Source organism: Haemaphysalis longicornis, unplaced genomic scaffold (assembly GCF_048455015.1).
Source record: "Haemaphysalis longicornis isolate Haplotype H1 unplaced genomic scaffold, Haemaphysalis longicornis Haplotype H1 scaffold_3, whole genome shotgun sequence".
Taxonomy (NCBI): Eukaryota; Metazoa; Arthropoda; class Arachnida; order Ixodida; family Ixodidae; genus Haemaphysalis; species Haemaphysalis longicornis.
This window is the reverse complement of record NW_027526335.1, coordinates 150,432,802-150,457,392: the sequence shown is the minus strand read 5'-3', so window position 1 is coordinate 150,457,392 and position 24,591 is coordinate 150,432,802. Positions and strand designations below refer to the sequence as shown.

The window sequence follows — 24,591 nt, the reverse complement described above, 5'->3', positions numbered from 1 at the left end:
AGCGAGAGCCGTCACTTGCTCGTTCGGCAGTCGGGTGCCTCGCCGGCTCGTTCGTATCTTCCGCCGGGCCACGCAGGTCCGTTCGTAACAGCCGAAATTTTTCCCATTGCAAACAATGCAATTTCGCCGGGACTTTTCGGAAATTCGTATCATCCCGAAATTCGCACCCCCAGAATCGTATCATCAAGTCCACTGTAACTACGAATAAAGACCGATACAGTCTGCGAAAGCACGTACCGTTCGCCGTGCATATGCTTCGTGACTTTGCTGCTGAGACACGCTCTGAATTTATTTATTTTTTATTTTGAGTGGCTCGAATATTTCGAACAATAAAAGTGCCGTTCGAATCGAATCGAATACCAAAAAATTCGAATCGAATATTCGAAGTTTTTATGCCTTTGCTAGTTTTTTTAATGGATAAACTGGTGCAGAAAAGATGCATTGATAAAAGGACAGCTACAAAGAAGAATAAAAATAGCATGGAGACTCGCACGAAAGTGTTTCAATTGGTGTTCTTTAAGGAGCTATGAAAACAGAATGCATTTTTTTTTTTTTTACAGTTTGAATGAACAAGCCTTTGGTAGCTTGTTCCGCTCCAATCCTGCCATGAAAGTTGACTTTTTAATCGAAAAACGCAAGAAATGTCCAAAAACTCTCAAATTTCATACCGCAGTTCTGCAATATTGGCAGGAATGACATATTATGGGCAAGCCGTAAAAACATGGTTATCAGCGTGTTAACTGCGTGTTGCTATTTCAGTGGTGCGATTGAGTGGAACTAGAGGACCCACTACAATCCCCCAGTCATGTTTCTTGGCAATGTCTCAGGTCAGCGGATGCCAATCACATGAACAAGATTCCGTGATTTCACTGAGAAATCGCCGGAAAGGGACTGGGTAGTTGCCACTGGTTCATCTGTTTCCTTTAGTATCTCACTTGTCCGTTTGAAGTTTGCGATAAAGTTGCCGCCACTGTTATCGGGACAAAACAGTCTTTTCAATGAGCCAAACATATTTTGTCTTCGTGGCTCCTATATAAGTGCAGCTTCCATCCCCTCAAATGATGTTCTGTGCTGTGCTCAGAACACTACTGCTGGAAAAAAGTGCCACATATATGCTGCGAGAATCGGGAGTGAGTGTAAGGCACTATGTTGAAAATTAAACCTCATATTTGTGTTTATATTGTTGGTCGAACGTTCAAAGTGCTCGTGGACGCAAAAACACCTTATTGTACGGGGGTGCTGATTTGTTCTCATTTTTTTTTTTTTTTTGCTTTCTCCCCAGATCAAGAGGCACTACTACATGGGTGACAAGACGTCGTACATTGTTGCCAGGAAGGGAGACCAAGTAGGTTGGATTACATTTGGCTCAATTTCGTGCACTTATTGAATGTCAAATTTATCGTGTGCTACACACTCTGCGATGCCTAGGGATGAGCAAAGTTCATGCGGCAGAGATCCCATTCGATGCCACAGTGATTTGTATCTCTCCTTGCTGTTTTCACTTGACTGAATCATTTAGACTTGCGTTGATACAGTGATGAGACTAGGTGTGTAGGGAAGACTGGCAATACAAGACATCGGTGAGATACAAAAATCCCGGGCCATCTCCTCTAACGTGAAACCTGGGGAGGGGCGGAGCACGCAGTGCACACCGTATTTACACGATTGTAAGTCGACTCGAATGTAGGTCGACCCCCTAAAATTGCACCTCTCAAAAAAAAAAAAAAAAAAAATGCGAGCGCCGCCTAAAAAAATTGTATCACAAAGCATGGCCTCCGCGCTGCCGGCAGCACCGCTCGCAGCACCGCCGGCAGCAGATTGCGGAGGCCACGCACAAAGAGAAGCTCTTCCGTCAACCCACACCGCGGCTCTACCATCAATGATCGATGCTCCCGCAAGAGCCGTGCGCTCGCGGTATGCGTGGTAGATGTTTCGCTGCGAGATGACAACCATCGAAGCAACCAGCAGCGGCCACTGCTGCGCGATACCAAAACAAACAACATGGCGGCTGACGGAAGCGGCCGCGCGCGATTGAGCGACTAACCTCTCACCGACGCGTTCGGAAGTGTACTGAACAATGTGATACGATATGGACTATGTTAGTGCCGCGCATTGAATCAAGGGATTCGCTAATACTCATTTTGTTTATTAGAGTTCAATAAAACACTTCTTGACGCGTTTTTGCACGCGATTCGTGCGTGTCGGCGTTGCTCGAGCGACTTTTCATGCGTGCGGCACCTTCTACTGCTTTTAAATTACAGTAGAATCTCGATGATACGATTCTGGGTGATACGAATTGCGGCATGATACGAATTTCTGAAAAGTCCCGGCAAAATTGCATTGTTTGCAATGGGAAAAATTTCGGTTGTTACGAACGGACCTGCGCGGCCCGGCGGATGGTACGAACGAGCCGGCGAGGCGCCTGACTGCCGAACAAGCAAGTGACGGCTCTCTCTCCCCCATTTGTCACTCTTCTTTCTCCAGAAACGGCCGGGCTGTTGTTTTCTGCTCGCGAAAACGCGCCCCGCACGCCCCATGCGCGCCGCGAAACCTCTCGCACGCTGTGCACGCCGCGGCCGGCGCCGGCAACATGGCGGCGGCTTCGGCCGCGAAGTGGCACGGCCGCTTGAGCGACTGCTTCTAGCTGCTCTTTAAAATGCTGCTCAAGGCAGACACGAAGTTTCTTGTGCAGTAAAGGAGCTGATAACGTTGGCGAAAACGGTACTATAAAACACCATCCGCGCCGCTAGTGAAAGCGCCCATAAAATATCTACCGGAGTGCTAAGCCTAAACATCTTGGGTGGAGCCAGCGGGCTGTCACGAGCGTTTCGCAAGTCGTCTGCGTCTTTTTCTGACCGAGGTAGGAGATACCGCGGGCACGAAATCGTCAATGCGGCCTTGAAAATACAGCGCGCGCAAAGCCGAGGCGTGCGGATCGCGTGCAAAAACACACCATGCGGTTCACGCTTGACTGTTGCGGCGTGTAGCGAGCTTCGACACCGGGAGTGAGGGGACAAGCGCGAAGCTAGGCGAACCGTTACGCGCTCTAGAAAGGACTGCTTTGTGATGTGGGGGTTTAAAAAAAGCAGAAAAAATCACGGATTTGTTCACGCAAAAGTAAGAAAAGAAATAAACGAAAACTTTTTTCAGCGCTCAATTTTTTGGTCTGTGTTGGTTCATACGGATTTCGGATGATACGAATATTTTTCGCGGTCCCGCGAGATTCGTATTATCGAGATTCTACTGTATACCAGTTCTACCTCGGTAAAACGTGCGCCGAGCGCGGCAGCGGGAGGGGCCTGACGACGCGCGCTCTTCATGGTGGAAGTTAGATAGCGCTCGGGACAGCCGGCTGGTGCCGCCGGAGATGTTTAGGCTTACCACGGTGACGGATATTTGATTGGCGCTTTCCCTAGCGGTGTGGATAATGCTTTATAGTATCGTTTTCGACCACATTATCAGCTCCTTTCCTGCACAAACGTCTTTGTTAGTGCTTTCAGTGATGTCTTAAAGAGCGGTTAGAAGAGGTCGCTGGAGCTTACGCGCACCTCTTCGCGAATGGTGCCGCCATGTTGCCGCCGCCGATCGCGTAGCACGCAGCATGCGGGTGGTATTCGCGGCAGCGTCAGTGCGGTGCATTTTCACGAGCAGAAGATGCCCCATGCGGTTCATAGTTTAGACCATAATTATGGGAACGAGGGTGCAAAGCTGTCCCCACCTCGTAGCACCCCTGATTTCTCGTTTCTCTTGCCGTTACTAGCGGTAGACAGTTCGACTTCGATTCTAAGTCGACCCCCCAACATTGCATTGTCAAATTTGAAAAAAGGGGTCGACCTACAATCGTGTAAATACGGTAAGTGCATTCTTGGCGCCTTGGCGTTTTTGCCAACGGAGATGAAATCGTTGGGGGTAGAGATATGAAGAAAAGAAAAGAAAAATTAATTTCTCATGTACTGTACCTAATGGCACTTGTTAACGCAGCTGCCATTCTGATAGTCAGCTGTCAGATGCTTGGGGCTTTTGGGAGTTTAGTTTAAGACTGGACAGCAACTAATAAACCTGAAGAGATTCGTCGCTGCCGCTCTGGTCCGATCTTTCACTGCTTTGCGAGCACCGAATGCGCATTCAGGGTAGGCAGTTTAAAGAAATGAGGGCGGGTGAAATGCGCAGGCAGCCGGTGCGGCCGTGTCCGCCCTGGTGCAAGCCCTGAAGAAGTGCAAGATGGTGGCCATCGTGCGGTACGCCTTCTCTGACAAGAGCGCCCCCCGCATGGGCTTCCTCAGCCCCCGCATCAAGGAGCGCTACGAGGTGAGCGCCTGCGTCATGCACACACATTCACGCATGCATGTGCACACTCGAAAATCACTGCACGAAAAGCGTCTTCATTCAGATCTAGGCAGGTTTCGTGGCATGGGTTCGTGTTGGGCTCTGTTGTCAACTCAGCCTTTTCACTTAATGGGGCCGTGCAGACAAATCACAAGTTTGGTTCATTCGAAAAATTGCCTCGATAGAATCATACTGACAGCACTTTTTAACATTCCGCTCAAATAAGCTGCATTATTAGGAGGAGGAGGAATGCCTTTATTATCAGAGGGGGCATGAATGCCCTGTTGGGGAAGGAAAGGGACATGAAGGAAGGGAGGGAATAATCGAAAAAAAAAGGAACAATGTTCAAGGTTCAATCACCTTAAATGGTGGGTAGCATTGTAAAGTCCGTGAACATATAGTTCGCAGAAACCATGAAGAGATAGGTGCGATGATTTTTAGAGGTGTCAGTCCAGGTTATTACACCAGCTTGTAAAGACCACTGGTTAGTGCGTATTCAATAACTTTCTCAAGCACTGAGGGGTCCTGTCGAACGCGTTGCAGGTGCGCTTCTTCATCTCCGGGTGGGGAACCGAGGTCCAATAGTGGCTCGCGATTGGTCTTGGAAGTGCTCACAGTGCCATATCAAATGGTACAAATTCAGATCAATTCATTTCCATCCAGATCGGGGATACGCAGCTGGATTCTCATAACGGCACCATTCGTCTCCTCGGCCTTCCCATTAGCAGTTGCAATAGCCCCCGTAAATGGATCCTTCATCTGAAAGCCACTTGGCGCAACACCATTATTAGGAAAAAAAAAGGGAATGGCATTGCGATCCACTAGCTCATTTCGCGCATCAGAACCCATGATGTCATAAGCCCAGCTGTGCGATTGGCTGAGGCCGACAAAAGCAAATTCAAATTAGGCAGGGCTTATAAGCTCGCAAAATGAGCTATTTGCACCGTAATGTAATGCATATTCATTTTATAGCAGTGAGAATGGTGTGGTAAGCAGTGGAAGTTAAAAAAGGTACACTTAAACCTAGAAGTACCGATGCGTACTGCTGTTGGTATTGCGCGCACTAAAGATGTTTTAGCTGCACAGCACTGCGGCACTTTAGGGTTGTCTTATGTGACACTGTCCTATTGGCGTAAGCGACACTGTGTTACGTGACCATATTTGTTGAGCATACCCCGTGTTTCACGAAACGATTATTTTCTACTTTAACAAAACCAAGCCAGGTGGAAACACGGTCAAAAGCAAAGCAAAAGCAGAAAACCGCCTGCCGCAGTATAGTGGCGCCATCTAGGTTGACTAATGGCAAACAAGGCTTCGCAATTGGCTTCAGAGTGGTTCGTGTGATGTCATTGCAGACGTCGTGAAAACACCCGATTTGGCGGGAGAATCAAAATTTTAACTTAAATTGATTAATTTCTCAGTGAATGAAGCATCATTCGCTTCCAGACAAGCACTCGGGGCACCATAAAACACGAAATCCTTAGAATAAAACAAAGTTGTATTTTGTCTACATGGCCCCTTTAACAACAGCATCGTTTACACTAAGCCAACCTTATAGTTAAGACACTCTTGTCAACAGCACCGCTATCGACAGTTCTGAGCAGTAAGGCATGCTCGTTCATGATAGCATCCTTTGGGAAGTTTCCTGGTTGTTTTTATATTTAAAGTGGGATTTTTATGATGCCATCACAGCTGATATAAATTTCGGAATGATATTGCCGTGAACCATGTATGCGTTTGTTTATTTATTGTTTGTTTTTACTGCCGGGCCACGCCCGGCTGTGTTATCTGTGTTCCAAACGAAGCACGTCTTACATTCTTTACTTTTATGCCGCACGGGCTATCACATTCAGATAAGCAGACTGTTTCGCCCTAACGTCACTAGCCCAGAATAATCTTCTGTGATCTACAATGTTCTGGATGTGAATCGACGTTTCCAGAAACACTTGCACCGAAAGATAAAAGCCTGCAGAGCAGACGCCGCGGCATTCATTCAACGACACTCGCCTGTGCTAGTCACTCTGTTTACCGCTGCTTCGCTGCCTCTGTATTCTTTTGAGTTGTTAGGGGAGCACAAGTTCGCTCCGATAAACTTGTTTCTCCTTCAAGACAACTGCGTCGTCCTTGGCTTTGTGACAATATGAATTCTATAATCAGTTCAGCAGTGCACACTGGTCGGTGGATGAAGGGTACTGCCGGGAAAGAATAAGCATACGGCTTCATGAACAAGGCTTTCATATAGGTTGCATTCACTGGCGAAGCATGCATGCTGGCAACCATGTGAGTGGGATGGCGGTACTTGTCCGTGCTGAGCGCGTTCCAAACTCTACCTTTCCGAACGCAAAGTAATGCCTCGATTCCAATGTGAGTGTGATTAATAACATCTCTGCTGACACCACTGTTGAGAATCGGGTCGAAATGAAGAAGACAATGCACGTTAGTGTTTTTTTTTTTTTTTTTTTTTCTGGTTCGGCACATGCGGTCGCAGTGGTACAAGTCGCGCCATCTCCCGGGCCATTTATAGTGTTGCAAGTGAAGAAATTGACAGCTAAAGTTTTCAGTGAATACCATCTATGGCAGTGGGAGCTGGAACTTCAGCCGACTAGCTTTCTCCAAATGGGCAGTGTTTTTTGTCATTTTGCCGATGGTTCTACGGAGCAGTCACACGGCCCTCATTTTTCCGACTGCCCTGCAGTGCCTGGTGTTCATCCAACTGCCCTACATGGAGGATTTGCGGAGGTTCACCTTCCTGCCCCTGGATGCCAACAAGGACAACGTCCCCACAGGTGAGCAGCTCAGGGAGGGAAGGAGTGCTGCGCTGATTGCATGAAACCGTGCTGAGGCAGTAATGGTGCTTTTTGCAAAAACAGTAGAACATCATTGATACGTTTTAAAAACATCACAAGGGAGGAATGTACAATGCGGGATAACGTACTATCTGGTAAGCAACGTACTATGGGGCATTTGTAGTGTTCACAATTGAGAGTGTAGTAACCGGGAAATGGTATGAACAGAAGAACGTATTAACGGACTCTTACTGTAACTGGGCCTTAGCTCCACCTGAGCAAGCCTGAAGAAAGAGGAAAGAAAATTGAATGCCTCACTTTAAGACTATCGTGAGGTGCTTAGCGGCTTGTCGTGTTTCTTCTAATCATTGCTTTTCGCTCCCTGCCGCTGTCTGACACCTACCAAGGAGTTAAAACAGAAACACATTGGCATTGGCATTGCTGCTCCGGTCTAGAGTAACAATGCCGTTACACTCACCCCTCATTAGGTGGTAATGTGTTTTTCAGGAATGTCCTTAGCTGTATGGACTTCCCTTGAGTTTCTTTCCTGGCTGAAGGTTTCGATGGCACTAGTTTTGTTTCGTACCCCTTAGATGTAGCGGGCTTTTGTTTCCCCCTAGATATCCTGTGGGGGTGTCGGAACTTTGCGTTGGGTACTTTTGTGACTTGGGCAAGGTGCTTCTTTGCTAACATGAGGAGGCAAAATAGCTCAGCAAATTGGTTGCTGCTCACTATTTCTCTGCACGTGAGGAAATTTATGCAGCCTCAGTTGTCTGTTTGTGGTGTGTAACCCTGTGGCGGCTGGGTGGATGACAAGTTGGTTGAATGTGTTGTTTCAGAGCTCCAGCTCAACCTGTGTGACGACCTGATAGCAGCTATGGACCTCACGGCAGTGGACATGTAAGCTGGCGTCCTGCAGTCTCCCTTGCACGTGCATGAGGGGTGCTTGGAACGGTTGAGCAACAGGCTGATTAATTAGTACCCATGCTACACAAGTGTTTAGAAGGTCTTTGAGTCAAATGTCATTTTGCTGCTGAGCACAAGGTCGCCGGTTCGATTCCCGGCCGCAGCGGCCGCTTTTCTGATGGAGACAAAAAGCAAAAACGCCCGTGTGTACGAGATTTCGGCGCACGTTAAAGTTCCCCAGTTGGTCCAAATTAATCCGGAGCCCTCCACTACGGCACGTTTCATCGCCTGCGTTGCGTAGGCGCGTTCAACCCTACAATCAATCAATCAATCAAATGTCGTTTGACTCAAATGACACCTTTGAGCTGCTACACGACGTTTTTCAAATGCGTTTGGTTTAAATGCCATTTGAGTCAAAGGAGCACCACCGACGGCCTTTGAGGTTCTCAAAGCCCTTTGAAACACTAACGGTTGTACTCTCGGGCACAGTTTCTGCACGCCGTAATTACAAAAACAATTATTTACGGGTAAAAATAGGTGTTTAAAGTGCACGGTTTTCATCATTACCGATTCACTTGTTTTGTTCTCTATCATTTGCGCTGCGATTACAAGGTAACGTCGCACTGTCAACACTGGCGGTGCAAAAAAAAAAAAAAAAAAAACAGGCTGTCTTGTGCATGTTTTGTGCGCGCTTGTAGATTGTCATCAATTTGATCACTAATAATTGTTTTCTTGTCCATTTTAACTCTAAAATTAAATTTTTGCCAAGAACGAAACAAGGCGGCAGCGATGACTCCAAAACATGGTGGGCGAAAGTGAAAATTTTCGGTTGCCTTTGATGCCTTTGAGAATTGTCGTGTAGATCGTCAGAACTCCTTCCAGTTCCAATGGCATTTGAAACCTTGAAGGTCATTCGACTGAAATGTCCTTTCAAACGCTCGTGTAGCACAGGTATTACACTGGCAGCCATTGTGTTAACTGCTCGGTGGCCTTTGCCACTTGTGGTTGTCTTTTAGCAACTTGGCTCTGGTATACTCCACTTGTAAGCTCTCATGTGCTTGGTTTGCAGCTCACTGCCAACTGTCAAGCTTTGAATGTGTTGTAGGCGGAATGATGTTGCGTTTCTTTTGGGTTCTGATAAACATATTTTGTGCTGCCTGTCGGTCATATATTTGCGATCTGGTCTTCGATGGCAGTTGGTGGGGGTGACATAAGCTGACCAAATGTGCAGTTACTAAACCTCCTTAGGTCATGACCAAAAAGTTTGCGTCCATAATTCGCAGTGCTCAATGATAAGAAGTTTGCACTCACTGGGCCCTCCATCATTGCACCAGTGTAGTTAGTCAACGCTGCAAGCGGGATCAGCTTGTGCAGTTTTGCTTCCAAATTTCCCGCTTGTCTTGGGTATTTCTCTCACCAGACCTAAAGCAGCGGTTTTAAACAAACCAACTTTGTTTTACCTGTTCCATTTTGCAGAGATGGTGAACCGGAGGAGTTGTTCAAGTCTAGTCAGACACCGAACCCGTACCTGCAGCGGTTCTACCAGGTGGGTGTTTTTTCTTTGCTTATTACTTTGTGCAATAAAACAACGTCTTAATGGCATTTTAAATTAACTGTAAGAAGTAAATGAAAATTGGCTGGCCATTACGATACTCCCTAATGCGATATTTGGGCGCAGCAGCACTTACTCGTGGGTTCGCTCGACGGCAACGATGATAAGCCTCTGCTGCAGTGGCGCCAAGTGCATCTCAGAAAGGGACCGCGAACTGCGTCCTAAGCGAACGCACATCATAGTCACGAGCACGCTCCGCCTCCCGTTTTCGCCAAGGGTAGCGGCGTTGAGCGCCTCGTGTGGGCACAGCATACTACCCCCTCTCCTCCCCCACCACACGCTTTCGAACAGTTCTGGCTTGCGCCGCCACGGTGAACGGCCCTCCCCTCCCTCCTTTCTCTATTCTCTCTTCCTTTGCTATCTTTCACCGTTCGCGTTTTCTTTCACTCATCAGTCTCTCCATCGTTCACTCAGTTGCGCCGACAACACGGCTCAGCCAAGAGACAACCGTCAAAAGACTGCACCCTAAAAAGCATCTGCTGTGTGCAAGGCTAGGATTGCCCCTTGTCCAATAGAACGATCTCTACCGACTGCTGCCACTTTGCTGCTTTCTTTCACGGCTAGACTGGTTGCACGGCAACCTGCTTTCCTTGAAGCCGTGTTTGTTCTGTGTTGGTTCTCCCCGTTGCAGTGCATACAGCATCGGGCAATGCACCCTAAGGACCCGCTTCCACCCGTGCCGCAGCACATCGAAGACGCCATCAAGACGCCCAAGGCGGTGAGGGACCTCTTATGTCGGCGCTATTCTTAGCACTTGCTCATGGGTTTACGGAACCAACTTTGCTTTGATTCTGAGGGGACCCTTCGATTCGAGATTCGTGGGGAAAAAGCTTGGTAGTTGGCTTAACGACAGACACGAAAAGGTTTAATAGAGGTTTGTGCGGAAAGAGCTTGGCAGTAGGCTTAATGACAGACACGAAAAAGTTTAATAGAAATTCGTGCGGAAAGACCTTGGCGGTGGTAGGCTTAATGACAGACGTGAAAAAGTTTAAGATTGAGTACTAGATAGCCTCTCCAATAATGAAAATACCGAAAAAGGCAGATGAGTGTAACTGATTATCTTGCAAAAGTGGTTGGTATGGATGCGAACCTCGAGAAAGAAATCAGCTGGAGAGTAAACGTGCCAGCAGTAAACTAGGGTTGTGTGCTAGTGCTGGTTGGTTTGCTGTTGAAATGCATGCAAAGCAAGATATACAATAGGACTAAAGGGAAAAATACTGATGTATAGGGTTGTGTGTCGTTGTTTCTCCCTCTATTGTTTCATTGTGCACGCTGTTTAGTGTATGTTTTCATGTTGGCAAGTTTGCGGTGGAGGAAAACCTCTTGTTGTTCACTGAGAAAGAGAAAGGCAGGGCAAAACTTTGGTGCTTGCTTCCGAGGCCGAAACTGCGGTTCTTTGAGCAGTTTGAAAGAACACTTTGATCAGTTTTGAAGATCCATGGAAAAACAGTTGATTGTTGTCGCACGTAAGAATAGGAAGTGAGGTGTTTTATCTTGGTGTACGAACTGGCATAAAAAAAAGTTCTTATCCAGATTAGGGTGAAATTGAACTTTGTCAGCAGGGTGTACGACATGAAAGTCATCTCGTCAAAAGCCTCTTAAACTGCAGTACCACACCGTAAAATTATTTACACTTTTAAGGCGAATTCTCGTTGTCTGTAACTAGCACCCTTACACCCTAGTAAAAAATCACAACAGTACACATTTTCAACGGTGTTTAGTACACCTAACACTCCTGCAACCTCGCAAAAAACACAAGAAAACACCCTTTTAGAGTGTGCTTTGTTGTTTAAACACATTTTTAAAGGTGTAAATCATTTTACAAGGCTCTAAATGGAATACTGCTTTGAATGGGTGTTTTTTTGTGTTTTCTGTGCAGGGTGTAAGGGCATTAGGCGTAGACCAAATGGGGTGTAAGTCATTGTACAATGCTGTAAATGGGGTACTGGAATGCAAGACGTGGAACGAGCGTTGTGTTCCACCCCGGCAGGTGACGGAGTTTGCCGATCCCGTTCTGGAGAAGATGGCGAAGCTGTTCCCCTTGGAGGAGGTGGCCCCCGTGAAGGCCCCCGTCTCCCAAGACAACGGCGTCCTCCCAAGCGACGGGTCAGTCGTTCCACCTGGCTCTCTCTCTCTCTCTCTCTCTCTCTCTCTCCCTCCCCCCCCCCCCCCCCCCCCCCCCTCGCGCGTTGCACTTTGTGCTGCGGAAACATGGTGCCCCTTTTTGGAAGGTGGTGGAACAGAAAGACAAAAAGTGAGCGTAGGTGGTTGTTGTCATGATTTAAGGGGGTCTCGCCTGATCACGTTCCTATGGGACTTACCAAGTAAATTCATGACTTACACGTTTAAAAAGCATTGTGCACCAATACGAAATGTTTTACAAATCCATCTAAATGCTCCTAACTGCCTAGTTTGTTTCTTTTAGAAATATAGCCCATCTTTACTAGAATAAAAAATAAACGAGAAATGCGTTTTAGTTTACCTGGTTTTCGTCAGATGGCACTAGCGGTCTTCTGTGCGAGAGTTTCTTTTTATTATTTCAGTACAGAAGTGACATACGTCTACAATAAGCAAACTAGGCCATTGGACACATGTATATGTACTTCTAAAACTTTTTGCTTTTGTGCACGGTGCTTTTTTAAGACCGTGGAATGTTAACAGGTGAGTCCCCCTTCACCCTGCATTGTGCAAAACCTGTGAGGGATTTTTGTGTGTGCGCGCGCATGTGCTTGAGAGAGCTCGCTGGTTCACCACCACTGCTTGGGGGAATAAGAGGAGAGGATCGGTTTGGAAGGTCAGCGAGTTATCTGCACAGCGGCGCATTATTGTTTGGGCGTGCCAAGTTTGTGGCAAAATTTATACGTAGCTGACTATTGTGCGGGGAAGAGTTACCGTATTTTCGCGCGTATACCCCGCACCAGAAATGCAAAAATTTCAGTGGCAAAGTAGGAGTGCGGATAATACACGCTGTTTTTCCTTTAGTGCAGCTTCACAGCAATGCTTGTTGTGCCGTGAAGCTCCTATGCAGTAACACTGACCAAGCCGTGCATGGCAACGATTGTGCAAAACATACGAGGACAAGAAAAAACAAGGACAGGCGCACTCTAACAACTGATTGTTATTAGTGGATTGTGACTTTCGAAAGCCTTGCAGTCAGTGTATTCTACATGGTAAATGTACACTGTTTATGTGTTGCTTCAGCAGTAGCTTCGTTGCAGCTTTTCCTGTAGTAAATGTGTGGGCAATACGCGAGGGTTTTTTTTTTTTCCAGCGGGCTGAAAGTGGGGGTGCAGATTATATGCAGGGGCGGGTTATACGCGCGAAAATATGGTAATGCACAGGGACTGGGCGTGCAAATGTGCCCACTCGAATTTCTCTGAGTGCGGTTTCTTGGCTTTTGGTTAGAGATGCACGAGGACGGGGGGAAAAGGTCTGTATCAAGGTTCTCGACATGCTCAGTGCTCAGCGCAGACTCCACACTCCAGTTCTTCGGTCAAAAGGAAGAGAGAGAGCGTTTCTTAATAAAAGCGGCATTGTGCGTCTTCTAGTCCCAAGGGTCCCCCGGCCAACAACTCGGACGAACCTGCGCCCAAGAGAGCCCGTACGGAGGATGTCAGCATGGCCAGCCTCGTTGCCACGGCAACGACAAAGGCAAGGGCTTCTGCCGCACATCTTTTATAACGTTAATGTACAGGTGTGTCAAAAGTGATCGCAGCATGGGCTTATGAATTTAGGTTCGTTTCACTACCCACGCCCCTGGCACCCTACCTCTTGGTTTGAACGTTCGGGGCGGCCCTTTCAGAACTAAAAAGTTGCCTCTTCAGGTTTGCGAGAACGGCCAGAGAGACCCAGTGCTATCACTTCATCTTTCATTTGCGCAAACTAAGAGAAAAGTGATACCTAAAAAATCCTTTTTGGGGGGCAGTTTTTCGGTCCCAAAGACCCATGTGCCCCCTCAAATTAAGCTGATAGTTGGGCTAATTGATACAGTGCAGAGCAACAGTGCTGTCACATTTTCATTCCTCCTTGGCATGTCTCCCTTTCTGCTAGCCAGGGTGATGCGGTTCTGAACTTGTTTGCTGACAGCAGGAGTGGTTGTGGAATGCCACCCTTGCTACCTTTCCCTCCCTCCCAGGTTGGCGTCGTGAATCCTGTCGAAGACTTCAAGAAGCTGCTCGCCGGCAAAGACGCATCCTATTCGGAAGGTATGCGGAGTGTACCTTTTTTACGGAAAGCTCCTTGATTCCACCTCAACTTTCTATGTTCCCGTTCCCGCTGGTTGCCACACAAGGGGCGCCGAAACTTTGTTGGGAGACGTTCAGTGGCTAAGAAGGCTGTTGTAGCACAGTGCGGGGTGCTAATTTTTTGGCTGACGGCATACTGGCAGGTGTAATGGGAAAGTGACTTACCCTAAAGTACCGAGCGAACGCCCACCCCCGAAACATCGCCCATTCCCTTTTAGAGGTGAATTTTTCAATTTATTTAAAAAGACCCCGAAGATCGCCAACCCCTTAAAATAGCGATTGCTTTAGTGCCGATGAGTGAACAAAATAACAGTGAATCATCTATTCATGTGTTGATGCGGTCACTTATTTGTTCTTTTCTTAGTTGCGCCGAAAGTTCACCCATCTGGTATTTTTTCTTGATATCTCCGCAGTTTTCGTTGGCGGTGCGGCCATTTTTTTCTAGTTCTTCGCACCTGACCCGAAAGATGGCCCGTCCCATATTTCACTTGATATCGCTGTACGTTCTTTCGGTGGGCGTTCTTTTGGAACTTTATGGTACTGTATTTTCTCAATTCTACAAACCCACCACAACTTCAGCAAAGAGCAAGTTTTCCGAAAGTCAACATTTTAACACGGTGAAGTGAAGTTTGCGAACAAGGAAGTTAGTCATGGTAATGATGATGATGCTGGTACGTACATCGCAAAATTGAAAGTTGAATGGCAAACCAGAATACAACAAGTTGTTGACTCCAAGCATCGTGCGGGAAGAAAGTTGGGGGAGAGGGGGATTCCTGGAACCAATAAAAGGTAGCTTTGGCGTGTTGTTAGTGCGACTGCGATAATCTACAGGCTTAAAGCTACCAGGGGCTACACAGTGTTGTTTTGCGAGCGTCAGCTCGGCAGACTAGAGTGTGGTTCTTGCAGTGCGGGTGTGTTTGCACCGCGCAACGAGTTTTGGGCACGTTGTGCAACACTGGTGGCGCCCCTCCTCTGCACCGCAGTCTGCCGCCAGCTGGAAGAAGTGGTGCTGAAGCTGTTCAAGGACGCCATGGGCAGGGCGGCACACAGCAAGGCTGTTCGATGTCTGCGGGCATACCGGGAGGCTGCGGTTGAGGTTTGCACGCTTTTTTATTCGCTTCCCGTCATGCACGTAAAGCTCGGTGAGCATGTATCGAGCATTCGTAGTGTGCCGGAACCTGATTGTGGGTTGTCATGCAGTCCTGACGCAGCGTTTGCGTTGTTTGTCTGCGAATGGGGCGCTCCTGCTGGTATCGCACCACAGTAGTGCAAAGTTGAACGTAGCAAGTTGTTACGCAGACGAGAATAGAAATGTCCGTAACGTGCAGTGAAACGCATTTTTGGGTGAGTTGGCGCGTACCTTTTTTAAAGATTAAAGCGCAGTGAATGCAACGGCACAAAAAGTGCGGTGCAAGAGCGTTCATCTCGTCTTGCTTCTTGTGTGTCTTGTTTATCAGGCTGTAATTTTTGAAACTCGCTATTCCCTCGCTTGTCTTTTTTTCTAAGCCGTTGTTCTCAAGTTTCGCGCGTCACTTGATTCTGCAGAAGGCCAGCCCGGAGAACTTCAACAGCTTCCTGAAGCAACTGAAGAGCCTCTACTGTGAAGACGAGGGTGACGTCTGGAGTCTCCTCGTAAAAGGTTAGTTGGTTATCTAGGATGCAGTGAGCCTCGAGTAAGGCTGTTTGTTGTTTGCTGTTGATGATGCTGTGGCTTTGCTGTAGTGGTATGCCAAATTTGTGTTTGCTTGTGAAGGTGGGGCGTGCCAAAACCGCATAAGTGGTAGCCTGTGTTTGTAATTGCAAATTCACGCACTTAAACCCATGTTGATTACCAGTTTTCACTTGCCAAGGCACCAAGGGAGGAATGTACGAGATGATTACTAGTTTATGGGTGTTTATTCTTAATTGCCCTACTGATATCTGTACCTTCATGGGTGCTCTGTTACTGAAGTAGGTACTGTAAATTTCACACTGCAATTCACATTGTGCAGTTGGCAGTGCAAAGTCTTCCTTCAGCACATAGCAGTGCAGACAGAGTTGTCACAGTGGTTAGGTGAACGCTTAGTATTTAGGAATGTGCAAATGTTTAGGCTTTGAATTCAAGTAGGGTGACGGCTGTGCAAATATTTTGATTCGAGGTTCAAAGCAATAACGTTTGAATTCACAAATCACTCAAATGATTGACACAGGGGAAAGAAAGTGTAGCATTGGCAGATGCTGAGTCAGCAAGTGGCAAGCCAGTGATATTGATCGGGTAACGAATGGTGTGAAAATCGTGCACACGTAACTTGGTCAGACGTGTTGTTCACCTTACGAGAGCAACCTGTAGGCAGCAGGTAGGCCTGATGCCTGCGTTAAGTAGCACCCCTTTCACTTCCGAGTTGCTGCTTCAGTCGAACTGTTCATCCTGTAGCTGTGAAAATCGTAAACGCAAAATCGTAGCGCAGTGATGTGCAAGTGATTCTCAGCTTTGCGCGAAATGGGCCAGGTAGAGAGGGGACAAGTTTCCTTCTCCAAAATGTGCGGTGCGATGGTCGTCTCCCGTGCAGAGGCGGTGCTGCCCGTCGGGAAGAAGGAGTGCGAGCAGAGCACGTTGCAGGACGACGAGGTCGAACAGTTCTACGCCACCGAGAAGCCCAGTGCAGACAAGGAGGAGCAGCCAGCCAGGGACGAGGACGATTTGGCAAGTGTCGCTCTGTGCCGTTCGTGTGTTCTTCCAACCTGACACGTACTCGGTGCAACTGAAAACCTCTGTGCGTGTGCTCGAGTTGTGAGAATACCACTAGCGAGGTAGTACTTAGCACTTTCCTGCCGACGGGAAAAGCAGTGATTTTTGGATAGTGTAGCGACAAATTTTTTCCCACTCGCAAGGTATCATATTGTAGAAGAGTAAATTTCCTTTTCAGTGGTGATGTTTGAAAAAGGAATTTTTATTTGAGAAAAAAAGACAAGAAGCTGTAGAGAAAAGTTTTCGGATAAACGTAAGAAAATTAAATCATACATTTTGCACGTTTCCTGCACGTATCAAATGCCTAATTGTAAAATTTGGTGACTTATATGAAACAAAGTGTTAGCACTAGTGGGTTTCATGCCACTGTGCAAAGCAGTTCCTCGAACTTGTTACGCATAGATTGGCCGCACACGCATCGCATAAAATTTTTGTTTTCTGCTGTAGTTCTTTTTTTTGGGGTCGTAGCAGAACTTACAGCTCCGATACTTCTGAAATTTGTGTGGCTTGTGTTGAACAGGGGTATCAGCAGGCGGTGGTCAATTGTCGAGGTCCAGGGATTTGGTGCCAAATCCGATGGCAAAAATTTTTCCGCGGAGTCAGTGCTGCTAAATGTCATTCCAAAAGTCGCGCCTAAAATCATCGAAATCGAGGGAAAATGTGGCGTTTCTGTGGCGCCGTAGCGCGTGATGTCGATGCCATCTCCATATCCTCCAAGTGCAAGGCACATGACATCAGCAGTGCTTTAAAAAAATTGTGGCACACAGAAAAACAAAAGCAAAGTGGATGTAAGTATCTACTAGTACTCAGTAGATGGCGCCAGCTCTCAGGTCACACTCAAAAAGCGCCAAATTCGAATGGGAAGACATCAAAATTTGAACTTGAAAGTGTCGGTAGTATACTATCAATTTGAATAAGCGTGGGCAGCAGAGTGTTAAAGGGACACTGAAGTGAACTTGTTAAGGAGCCATGAAGACAAAATACAAGTTAGTTTTATTCGAAAGATTTCGTGTCTTACAGCGTCCCCAGCAATTGCGCGGCAGCAAATGATGCCGTATTCACTGAGAAATTAATCAATTTGGGTTAAAATATTGATTCTCCCACCAAATCGTGTGTTTTGGTAACGTCTGCAATGAAGTCATAACGGCGCGTATACAAACTTCCACTGCGCCATTCAGCTCTGTAGACTTGCTTGCCGTCAAACCTCCCAGGTGGCGCTAGCATACTCGGCACTCTGCCGTTGCTTTGTTTTTGACCTTATTTACTCCTGGCTTGTTTTTGTAACGGTAGAAAGTAACCGCTTCGTGAAACCTGGGGTATGCTTCACAAACAGGGTCACGTAAGGCAACATCGCTTACGCCAGTCGGCCAGCGTTGTGCAAGACAACTCCGAAGCGCTGGACTGCTGGGCAGCTAAAACAAGCATAGTGCGCCCAGTACCAACAGCAATGCTCATCGGTACTTCTATGTTTACGTGTATTTTCGTAACTTTTGCCGTTTCCCGCACAATTCTTACTGCTGTAAAATGGATATGCATTACATTTAGGCGCAAATATCTCGTTCGGCAAGCTTACAAGCGCTGCCTAATTTGCGTTTGCTTTTTCCGGCCTCCGCCAATCGCAGAGCTGGCTGTTATGACATCATAGATTCTGTTGCAGGAAATGACGTAGTAGGTGGTGTGGACATTCCCTTTTTTCCTAGTTATGTAGCTTATTTGAGCGAAGTGTGCATTAACGGTGGTGTCAGTATGATTGTAACGAGGCAATCTTTTGAATGAACCAAACTTGTGTTTTCTCTTCATGGCTCCTTTAAACTCCTGTTTTTGTTTGCATTGCATTGACTGGTCAAAGAACCACACGTTTCATCGTTTACCCGGTCGATAAAGCAATATTTAATTTTTTAGAAAGCCTGAAAGAAGAAAAAAATACCATGCAACATTTGCGGTAGCAGCACCAACTAAACGCAGTGTTGTCAGGTAAAGGAGCTACGTGATTGGACAATGCCCAAGATTAGAATTCAAACCAGTTTCAGTTCTGTGAAACAACGTGCTTGGCATCCGACGCTATCGTTGCATGGACATTCTCGATATGTCAGTAAGTGGCATACCACGCTTCTGCCGTCATGTTGTTGGCTGTAAAATGCCTCAGATAAGCCTGGCAGCACAGCTTGGAATCCTAACAATCACTAGCCGAGGTGTACGCAGTGGATGAATTCTCTCCATGTCACCGCAGACGCTCAAATGCGGTGCACTTTTCCCCCCATATTTGGAGCTTGCCTGGCTTGTGCTTGCATTGTAAGAGGCGTATTCGCACCAGGCGAAGGGTTGGCTGATTCGGGACTGTGCCCGCAAGCAGTCGATGCTCAATTATGGCAGCACCACGCCAGCACGAACTCACCAGCGCGTCTGTGTCAGTCTGCATGCGTTCTGCAAATTTGCTCATGGAGCAATGAAGGCTGCAGTGCAAAATGGTGAATTAGTATAGAAAACACTACCAGGTACGAAAAAATAACCTCAAAAAGAAAAAAAAAAGTCCTGCGATGGATTTGAACCTGCTTTTTGCAATGGAATACATCCACTGCATTAGACCGCTCGGCCATAACCCCAGCGCTGTCGTGACTGGAAATATAAAGTACATATAGTATATCGTATAACCTTCTTTTCTTTTTTTTTAGTTTCAGCATTCCGGGCAGCTCAGATGAGTATTTCTTTAATAATGCTGGTGCCGAAAGTGTCCCCCAAATTTCCACACATCTCATCTCTAGCGACTGCATTCCTTAGGCGGAAAAGTGCTCTCAGATGTGTGGTCGTGCTGCTGACCGCTGTGCTGATTCACCCGGCGCAAAAAGTGCTTCCTGCACCTTGGTTTATGCTTTACAATAAAAGTTTCCGTTGATTTTAATTGCTTAGTATCCATATTACTTTGCCGGCCATTCTCCCGCCTTTCATTGGCCTTAGATTTTCTACTAGCATACCAGTCAGCGAAACGTCGCACGTGCGCTTGTGTGGAGCTACTTGGACTTCACAGACTTTACTAAGCTTGATATATGGTATGCAGAATAACAAACTAAAAGCACGTTCTTCCATGCACAAATCGTGTTGTGGCTTAGTTTTAACTGAGGGAACGAATTGCGACGACTTGCTTGCAGCTGGCCGAATGACTGTCAGAGAGTCGGTGAGCCGTGCAGTAGCTTAGTGAAGCCAAGCCTGCCTTGATTGAGCATCATACAAAATGTCATGGTAGACAAGCATGTGTTGTTCTGATTTAAGATGCTCTGCTAAGATGCAAGTGAAGATAAAAAAAGTGTGGGCGGTTTTCTTCTCCTTGTTACAGTTTTCATAGATTTTTTGGCTCATTTTTCTCAATCCTCCCATCTTTACAAAAACAAAAAGCCCCAACTACAGTAAAAATCGTGCAAAACTGACAACATTGTTTAAGGTCGTTTTACCTTGCGTATGAAACCAGTTGTAATTTGCATTCACCTGTCTTATCTGATATGCGAGTAATGCTATTTTTATTTTTCTTCTTGCAGTTGGACATGATGTAAAGAGCGAAGCCGCAGCAAGAACAGCGAGAACACCGGCACTTTATTGTTAGGCATAAATAGCAACGGCAAAGACAATGTTTTTTTTTTCTTTTTTTGTAAATGAAATAAAACATGCTTCCAAGTTAGCTTGTACAGATGAAAAAGCTGTGTGATTGCGATGTGAGTGGACAGAGAGACACCGATCCAGCGCTGTCCCCCTCCTCCCGCTTCCTTTTCTTCTTTTTTTTTCCCTCTTGTCGTTCACACCTCGGCCTGCTTCTCCTTGTGCTGCTCCTTCCCCTCGGCCTCCTTCACCAGCCTCAAGTAGTCCTTGTACTTGAGCTTCTGTGGGACGATGTCTGCAAAGCGCGTGGAATACCAACGGTAAAGATGCGGCCAGAGTGGTGGTACCTTGCAGCACAACTCGTATAGAGGAAGTGCTCTACAGAGATCTCCCAGGGTATTAAAAAAAAAAAAAAAAGAAAAGAAAAGACCGCACCCTGGAAATATACCGACCCCATCATAGGGGAGTGAAAAGCCAGAGTGAGAACTACTGTAAAATACTGAGCAAATGCCGGAGAGGGGGGCCTTTGTACAGAACTTCCCCATCATTCAAAATGGCAGCACGAAAATCTTAACACTTTTAATAAAAATTGAAAGGACCATGAAGACATGTGTGCTTGTTCTTGGTTCTTGGGCTTCCGAGAGAGAGAAACAGTAGTTTATTGAAAGATAGAAGGTAGAAAGGAGTTGTGGGAAGCGTTGCGAGGTTCAGAGGCGAGATTCAGAGGTTCGCCATGAAGACTTGTGTCTTAAAGAAGAGGGGGGGAAGGGGAGGAACTGGCCAGCAGCGCACGGTGGCTAACTGCAACACGTGTTTATCTGGTTACACAATGAAACAGTCTAATAACAAAAGGAAGGCAAGAGCGGCTACTTATATACAGGCTCGAGCCACAATCACAATGAGGAATTGACATCGCGTAGAAGAACAGTCCTGGGCCACTACTAATAGCAAAGCACTTATGCTGCAGCACTACAATACACAAACATGCTAACACAACAAAGACAACATACAACTCTGAGCCATGTTCTCTCAAAACCGGAAATAATGTCGCCAGCACCCGGTAATGTGATTTTGAAGGGGGTATACTATTATAAATCGCCACCCCTTTTACCCCTTATACCGGAGTAGTAAAGAACTGCCAAAATCGTACTTCCAGAAGGCTGACTTCATGCCGAACAAAGCCTTAAACAGGAACTATGGCCATAGTTGATTTAGCCTAGCGCATGCATCGCATCTTGCACCTCTTCTACACATCGCCCAGCATTGCTACTAGAGCCATTCTCACAGCGCAACTACCTCGCTCTCTACGGCTTCAGCACAAGCTGCACATGCAGTCAAATCGGTGTAGGTTTCACGAAGTTTTGGTAATTATTTCTATTGAAAAAAAAAAGGCAGTCTTTCTATTTCAAACCAAAATTACTAGTTAGTCTTGCTGGCACTTTTTTTTTTTTTTGCTGCTGTCAGACATATGGACTTTGGAATCGCTAACATCACTGGAAGAAGTCTGTGGGGCACGGCCCACCTTTTCTTGTTTGCCAAATTATTTGGCTCAAATGGTGATAAAGGTAAAATGCAACCTAGTTTAATTTGAATGAACTAGCCTTTGGCAACTCACTTGGATCTGTTCCACCTGTGAAATATGTTTTTTAATCGAAAATGACAAAAAAAAATTGTTGCTCCATTCATGACAAAAAAAAAATTGTTGCTCCACTCAATGTGAAAGCTCTCAGAAGTGCAGAGCAGTGACTAGCCATAATGGGCTGTAGCGCCATTATGCACTCACTGCTACCACCCAATGCAATTCAAATTTCCCGCCTTCGCAGTGCTTGTGCACCCCCCCCTGCCTGAAACAGCGCCAGCGGTTGTTCTGTTCTTTTTGTGCTTGCTTATCGTCCCGCACATGCCGGTGTTGAACTGCCACTTTTTTTTCGCTTACTATCGTAAAAACCAACCCAATAAGTTCTCCGAACTAAATGAACGCGGGCGCTGCCGGTTAATTACGTATATTTAGCCTTAAATGTACCTATAGTTTTCTTAGCGCTAAACACCAGGGAGATGTATAACAAGCGCCAACGGTTCACGAGTTTAGAACGCTTATGACTATATAAACCACTTGGCTTTTGAAGTCTCTGGGTTACGCCGCGACGGCAGCCGCTACAATGGACTGCCACGGGGCTCTACTTGGATCCAGCAGCGAGCTACGACGACAAGACGAGCTCCTAAAGTGCTCTGCACTTAAAATTTCAAATTCAATGCTACATGACATCAGTAGTGACGCAATAGCAGCCACAGTGATGCAGAAAAGAGGGGCAACAAGTATAGCTATTAGTGTATTAACTGCATGTTAGCATTCAAGTTACGCGATCAAATGGAACTAGAGGCCCCGCTACTATCACCCAGTTACGTTTCTTAGCAGTGGCTTTGGTAGTGGCCACCACTTGCTCAAACAAGACCCTGTGACATCAGACACACTTTGCCAGAAAATGGCTGGGGAGCCGTCACTGCTTCACGTGTTTTCTTGTTTCGACAGCTCGTGACTGACTACAACTTTATTAAAACGAAAGCTTTCTTTTTACCCGTGCCACAAGTGTGCTTAATGGCATTAAGCGCTTAATGCCTTAAGTTTTAATGCCATTCGCTCTAATGTAATTTTTTTGGTGTAAAGAGTTCCGCACAACTCATTCGCCTTCACAAATGCCTTAAATCTGGCTACTCTCGAACGCGATGAGCACCAAATGAAACCAACGAAGCTCTCAGCACCAGAGTGTTGATGCGGAAACGTAGCTATTTTTTGTGCACTCTTGGTGGTGAAGTTCTAAAGAAGACGAAGTTCACTGAAACAGCGGCAAAAGGTAAAGCATTGCGTTACTCGTCGTTTTGAATTTTTTTCGGATTTGGCTACTGCTGGCAGACGACGGCAGCTGCTGAAGCCACTTTTAGAAAACAGTATTTCTCAGAACGTTTTCTTTCACAAAAACATTTGTAACCCTTGTGAGACATTTTTCCCTAGATTAAAAAAATGTAGAGAAAGGGTGAGGGCAGGAAATGCTTTGGGAGGCTGCCACCATAGCTCTTGCAGTTCATAATTGTCTTGCTTTATTAAATCCAGCTCACGGTAAGCTTGAAGTGCTTACAACTCCATCACAGATACGTTTTCAGTGAAGTAAAGTCGTATGCCATGTTCATGGTAACTTAAACCAGACGCAGTCTGCGTTAATTGGCACACTTGTCACTCCGACAGTAATGTTTTCCCACAAAAAAATTTGGGAGGGGGTATTGAAAGCTGATGGGGGGGCGGCCTGGGCTGTGAGACGCGCCGCCGTGTTGGGCTCCGTAGACAGAAAGAGAGAGAGAAACAACATTTAATAGTGCCTCGATGTCAGCGCTGGAAACGAGGCACCCTCGGGCTCTAGATTAATTTTAATTTCCTGGGGTCTTTAAAGTGCGCCGAAATCTCAACACACGGGCTTTTTCGTTTTTCGCCTCCAACAGAAAATCGGCCGCTGCAAACGCGATCAAACCCGTGTCCTTGAGCTCAGCAGAACAACGGCGGGTGAAATGGTCCGAAAAGCTCAACAGGCTACACACTCGACTTGAACCCGAACTTGTTTCAGTGTACCTTTAACGTTCGCTTTTCGACGCAGCGACAGACGCCAGCTACAGGCACAGCCTGCGCATACCGAGCTGGGACGTTAGTGGCAAGGTCTCTTGCAAGTGCAAAACGCAAAGTGGCGGAACGCGCTAATATTTCTCACCATTCAAAAAATCCAGCCGGTCCTGAGCGTCGATGACAGCGGCCAGGTCTGAATACTCGATCGTCCTGTGGTCCTTGCTGTGCTTTAGGGCTTCCCGGGCCAAAAATACGACGAATTTCTCCTGCGTTCGAAACGAGACATGATGCGTAAAAACACTCGACCGGTGTTGGCGGCCGCTCGATTCCTGTTCACACTCACCGCCGCTTTTGTGGTTATCTGCACGGCGTCTTGTCCTATGCACGACACCTCCGGGGAACTTCGCATGATCGTCCGTATCCTGGAGACCGGGAAACCAGCCCGGGGCGTTGCGCCTGGGTCCATGCCGCTGTGGTCTAGCACGCCGTTTCAAAACTTTCGTCGCTACATGAACGCACTCGTCTGCGTTCGATCTTGCGCGTTCGAAAGCGATGGCGGCGCCCCCTCACCAGACACACCGAAAACAATTTTTCTTCGTCATGCCTTGCTACGAAACACTAAAATTAGTCATAAAATACTAAATAGACCTGCAAATTTAAGACGCACAATTCTATAAAGCACGGGCTTCACGTTTACGCCACTTGTGTGTACTGAAATTTGTCGACCTAACCCTTATTGTTTTTCTTTACTTATTCCTTGCCACAGACCTCTTTTTGTTTTTAAATGTATA

At 46.7% G+C, this 24,591-nt stretch overlaps 2 protein-coding genes across 2 annotated transcripts in view; one reads left to right on the top strand and one right to left on the bottom strand.

Moving 5' to 3' along the window:
- Positions 1 to 20,290, top strand: part of Ku80 (X-ray repair cross-complementing protein 5 Ku80) — a 50,450-nt gene extending 30,160 nt beyond the window's left edge. The window contains exons 8-20 of the mRNA XM_077704201.1: positions 1,283 to 1,345; positions 4,171 to 4,308; positions 7,022 to 7,112; positions 7,952 to 8,012; positions 9,495 to 9,564; positions 10,262 to 10,348; positions 11,621 to 11,736; positions 13,179 to 13,281; positions 13,766 to 13,835; positions 14,858 to 14,970; positions 15,420 to 15,513; positions 16,424 to 16,557; positions 20,133 to 20,290. Coding sequence (XP_077560327.1) covers positions 1,283 to 1,345; positions 4,171 to 4,308; positions 7,022 to 7,112; positions 7,952 to 8,012; positions 9,495 to 9,564; positions 10,262 to 10,348; positions 11,621 to 11,736; positions 13,179 to 13,281; positions 13,766 to 13,835; positions 14,858 to 14,970; positions 15,420 to 15,513; positions 16,424 to 16,557; positions 20,133 to 20,147 — 1,155 coding nt within the window. The 3' untranslated portion in view covers positions 20,148 to 20,290. The remainder of the gene's footprint in view (positions 1 to 1,282; positions 1,346 to 4,170; positions 4,309 to 7,021; positions 7,113 to 7,951; positions 8,013 to 9,494; positions 9,565 to 10,261; positions 10,349 to 11,620; positions 11,737 to 13,178; positions 13,282 to 13,765; positions 13,836 to 14,857; positions 14,971 to 15,419; positions 15,514 to 16,423; positions 16,558 to 20,132) is intronic.
- LOC144175121 (chromatin accessibility complex protein 1-like) lies at positions 20,167 to 24,356 on the bottom strand. The gene is made up of 3 exons (XM_077704202.1): positions 24,144 to 24,356; positions 23,946 to 24,066; positions 20,167 to 20,485 (listed from the first exon to the last, which is right to left on the bottom strand). Exons 1-3 carry the CDS (start codon positions 24,264 to 24,266, stop codon positions 20,388 to 20,390), a joined length of 342 nt encoding a protein of 113 aa, XP_077560328.1. The 5' UTR covers positions 24,267 to 24,356; the 3' UTR covers positions 20,167 to 20,387.
- Between the last annotated feature and the right edge of the window lie 235 nt (positions 24,357 to 24,591).

Coding starts and splice junctions, on each gene's coding strand:
- LOC144175121 (XM_077704202.1), bottom strand. CDS start 24,266: ATGGACCCAGGCGCAACGCCCCGGGCTGGTTTCCCGGTCTCCAGGATA. Junction 24,067..24,143: donor AGATAACCACAAAAGCGGCG/GTGAGTGTGAAC, acceptor TTTCGAACGCAG/GAGAAATTCGTCGTATTTTT. Junction 20,486..23,945: donor CCGGCTGGATTTTTTGAATG/GTGAGAAATATT, acceptor CGCGCTTTGCAG/ACATCGTCCCACAGAAGCTC.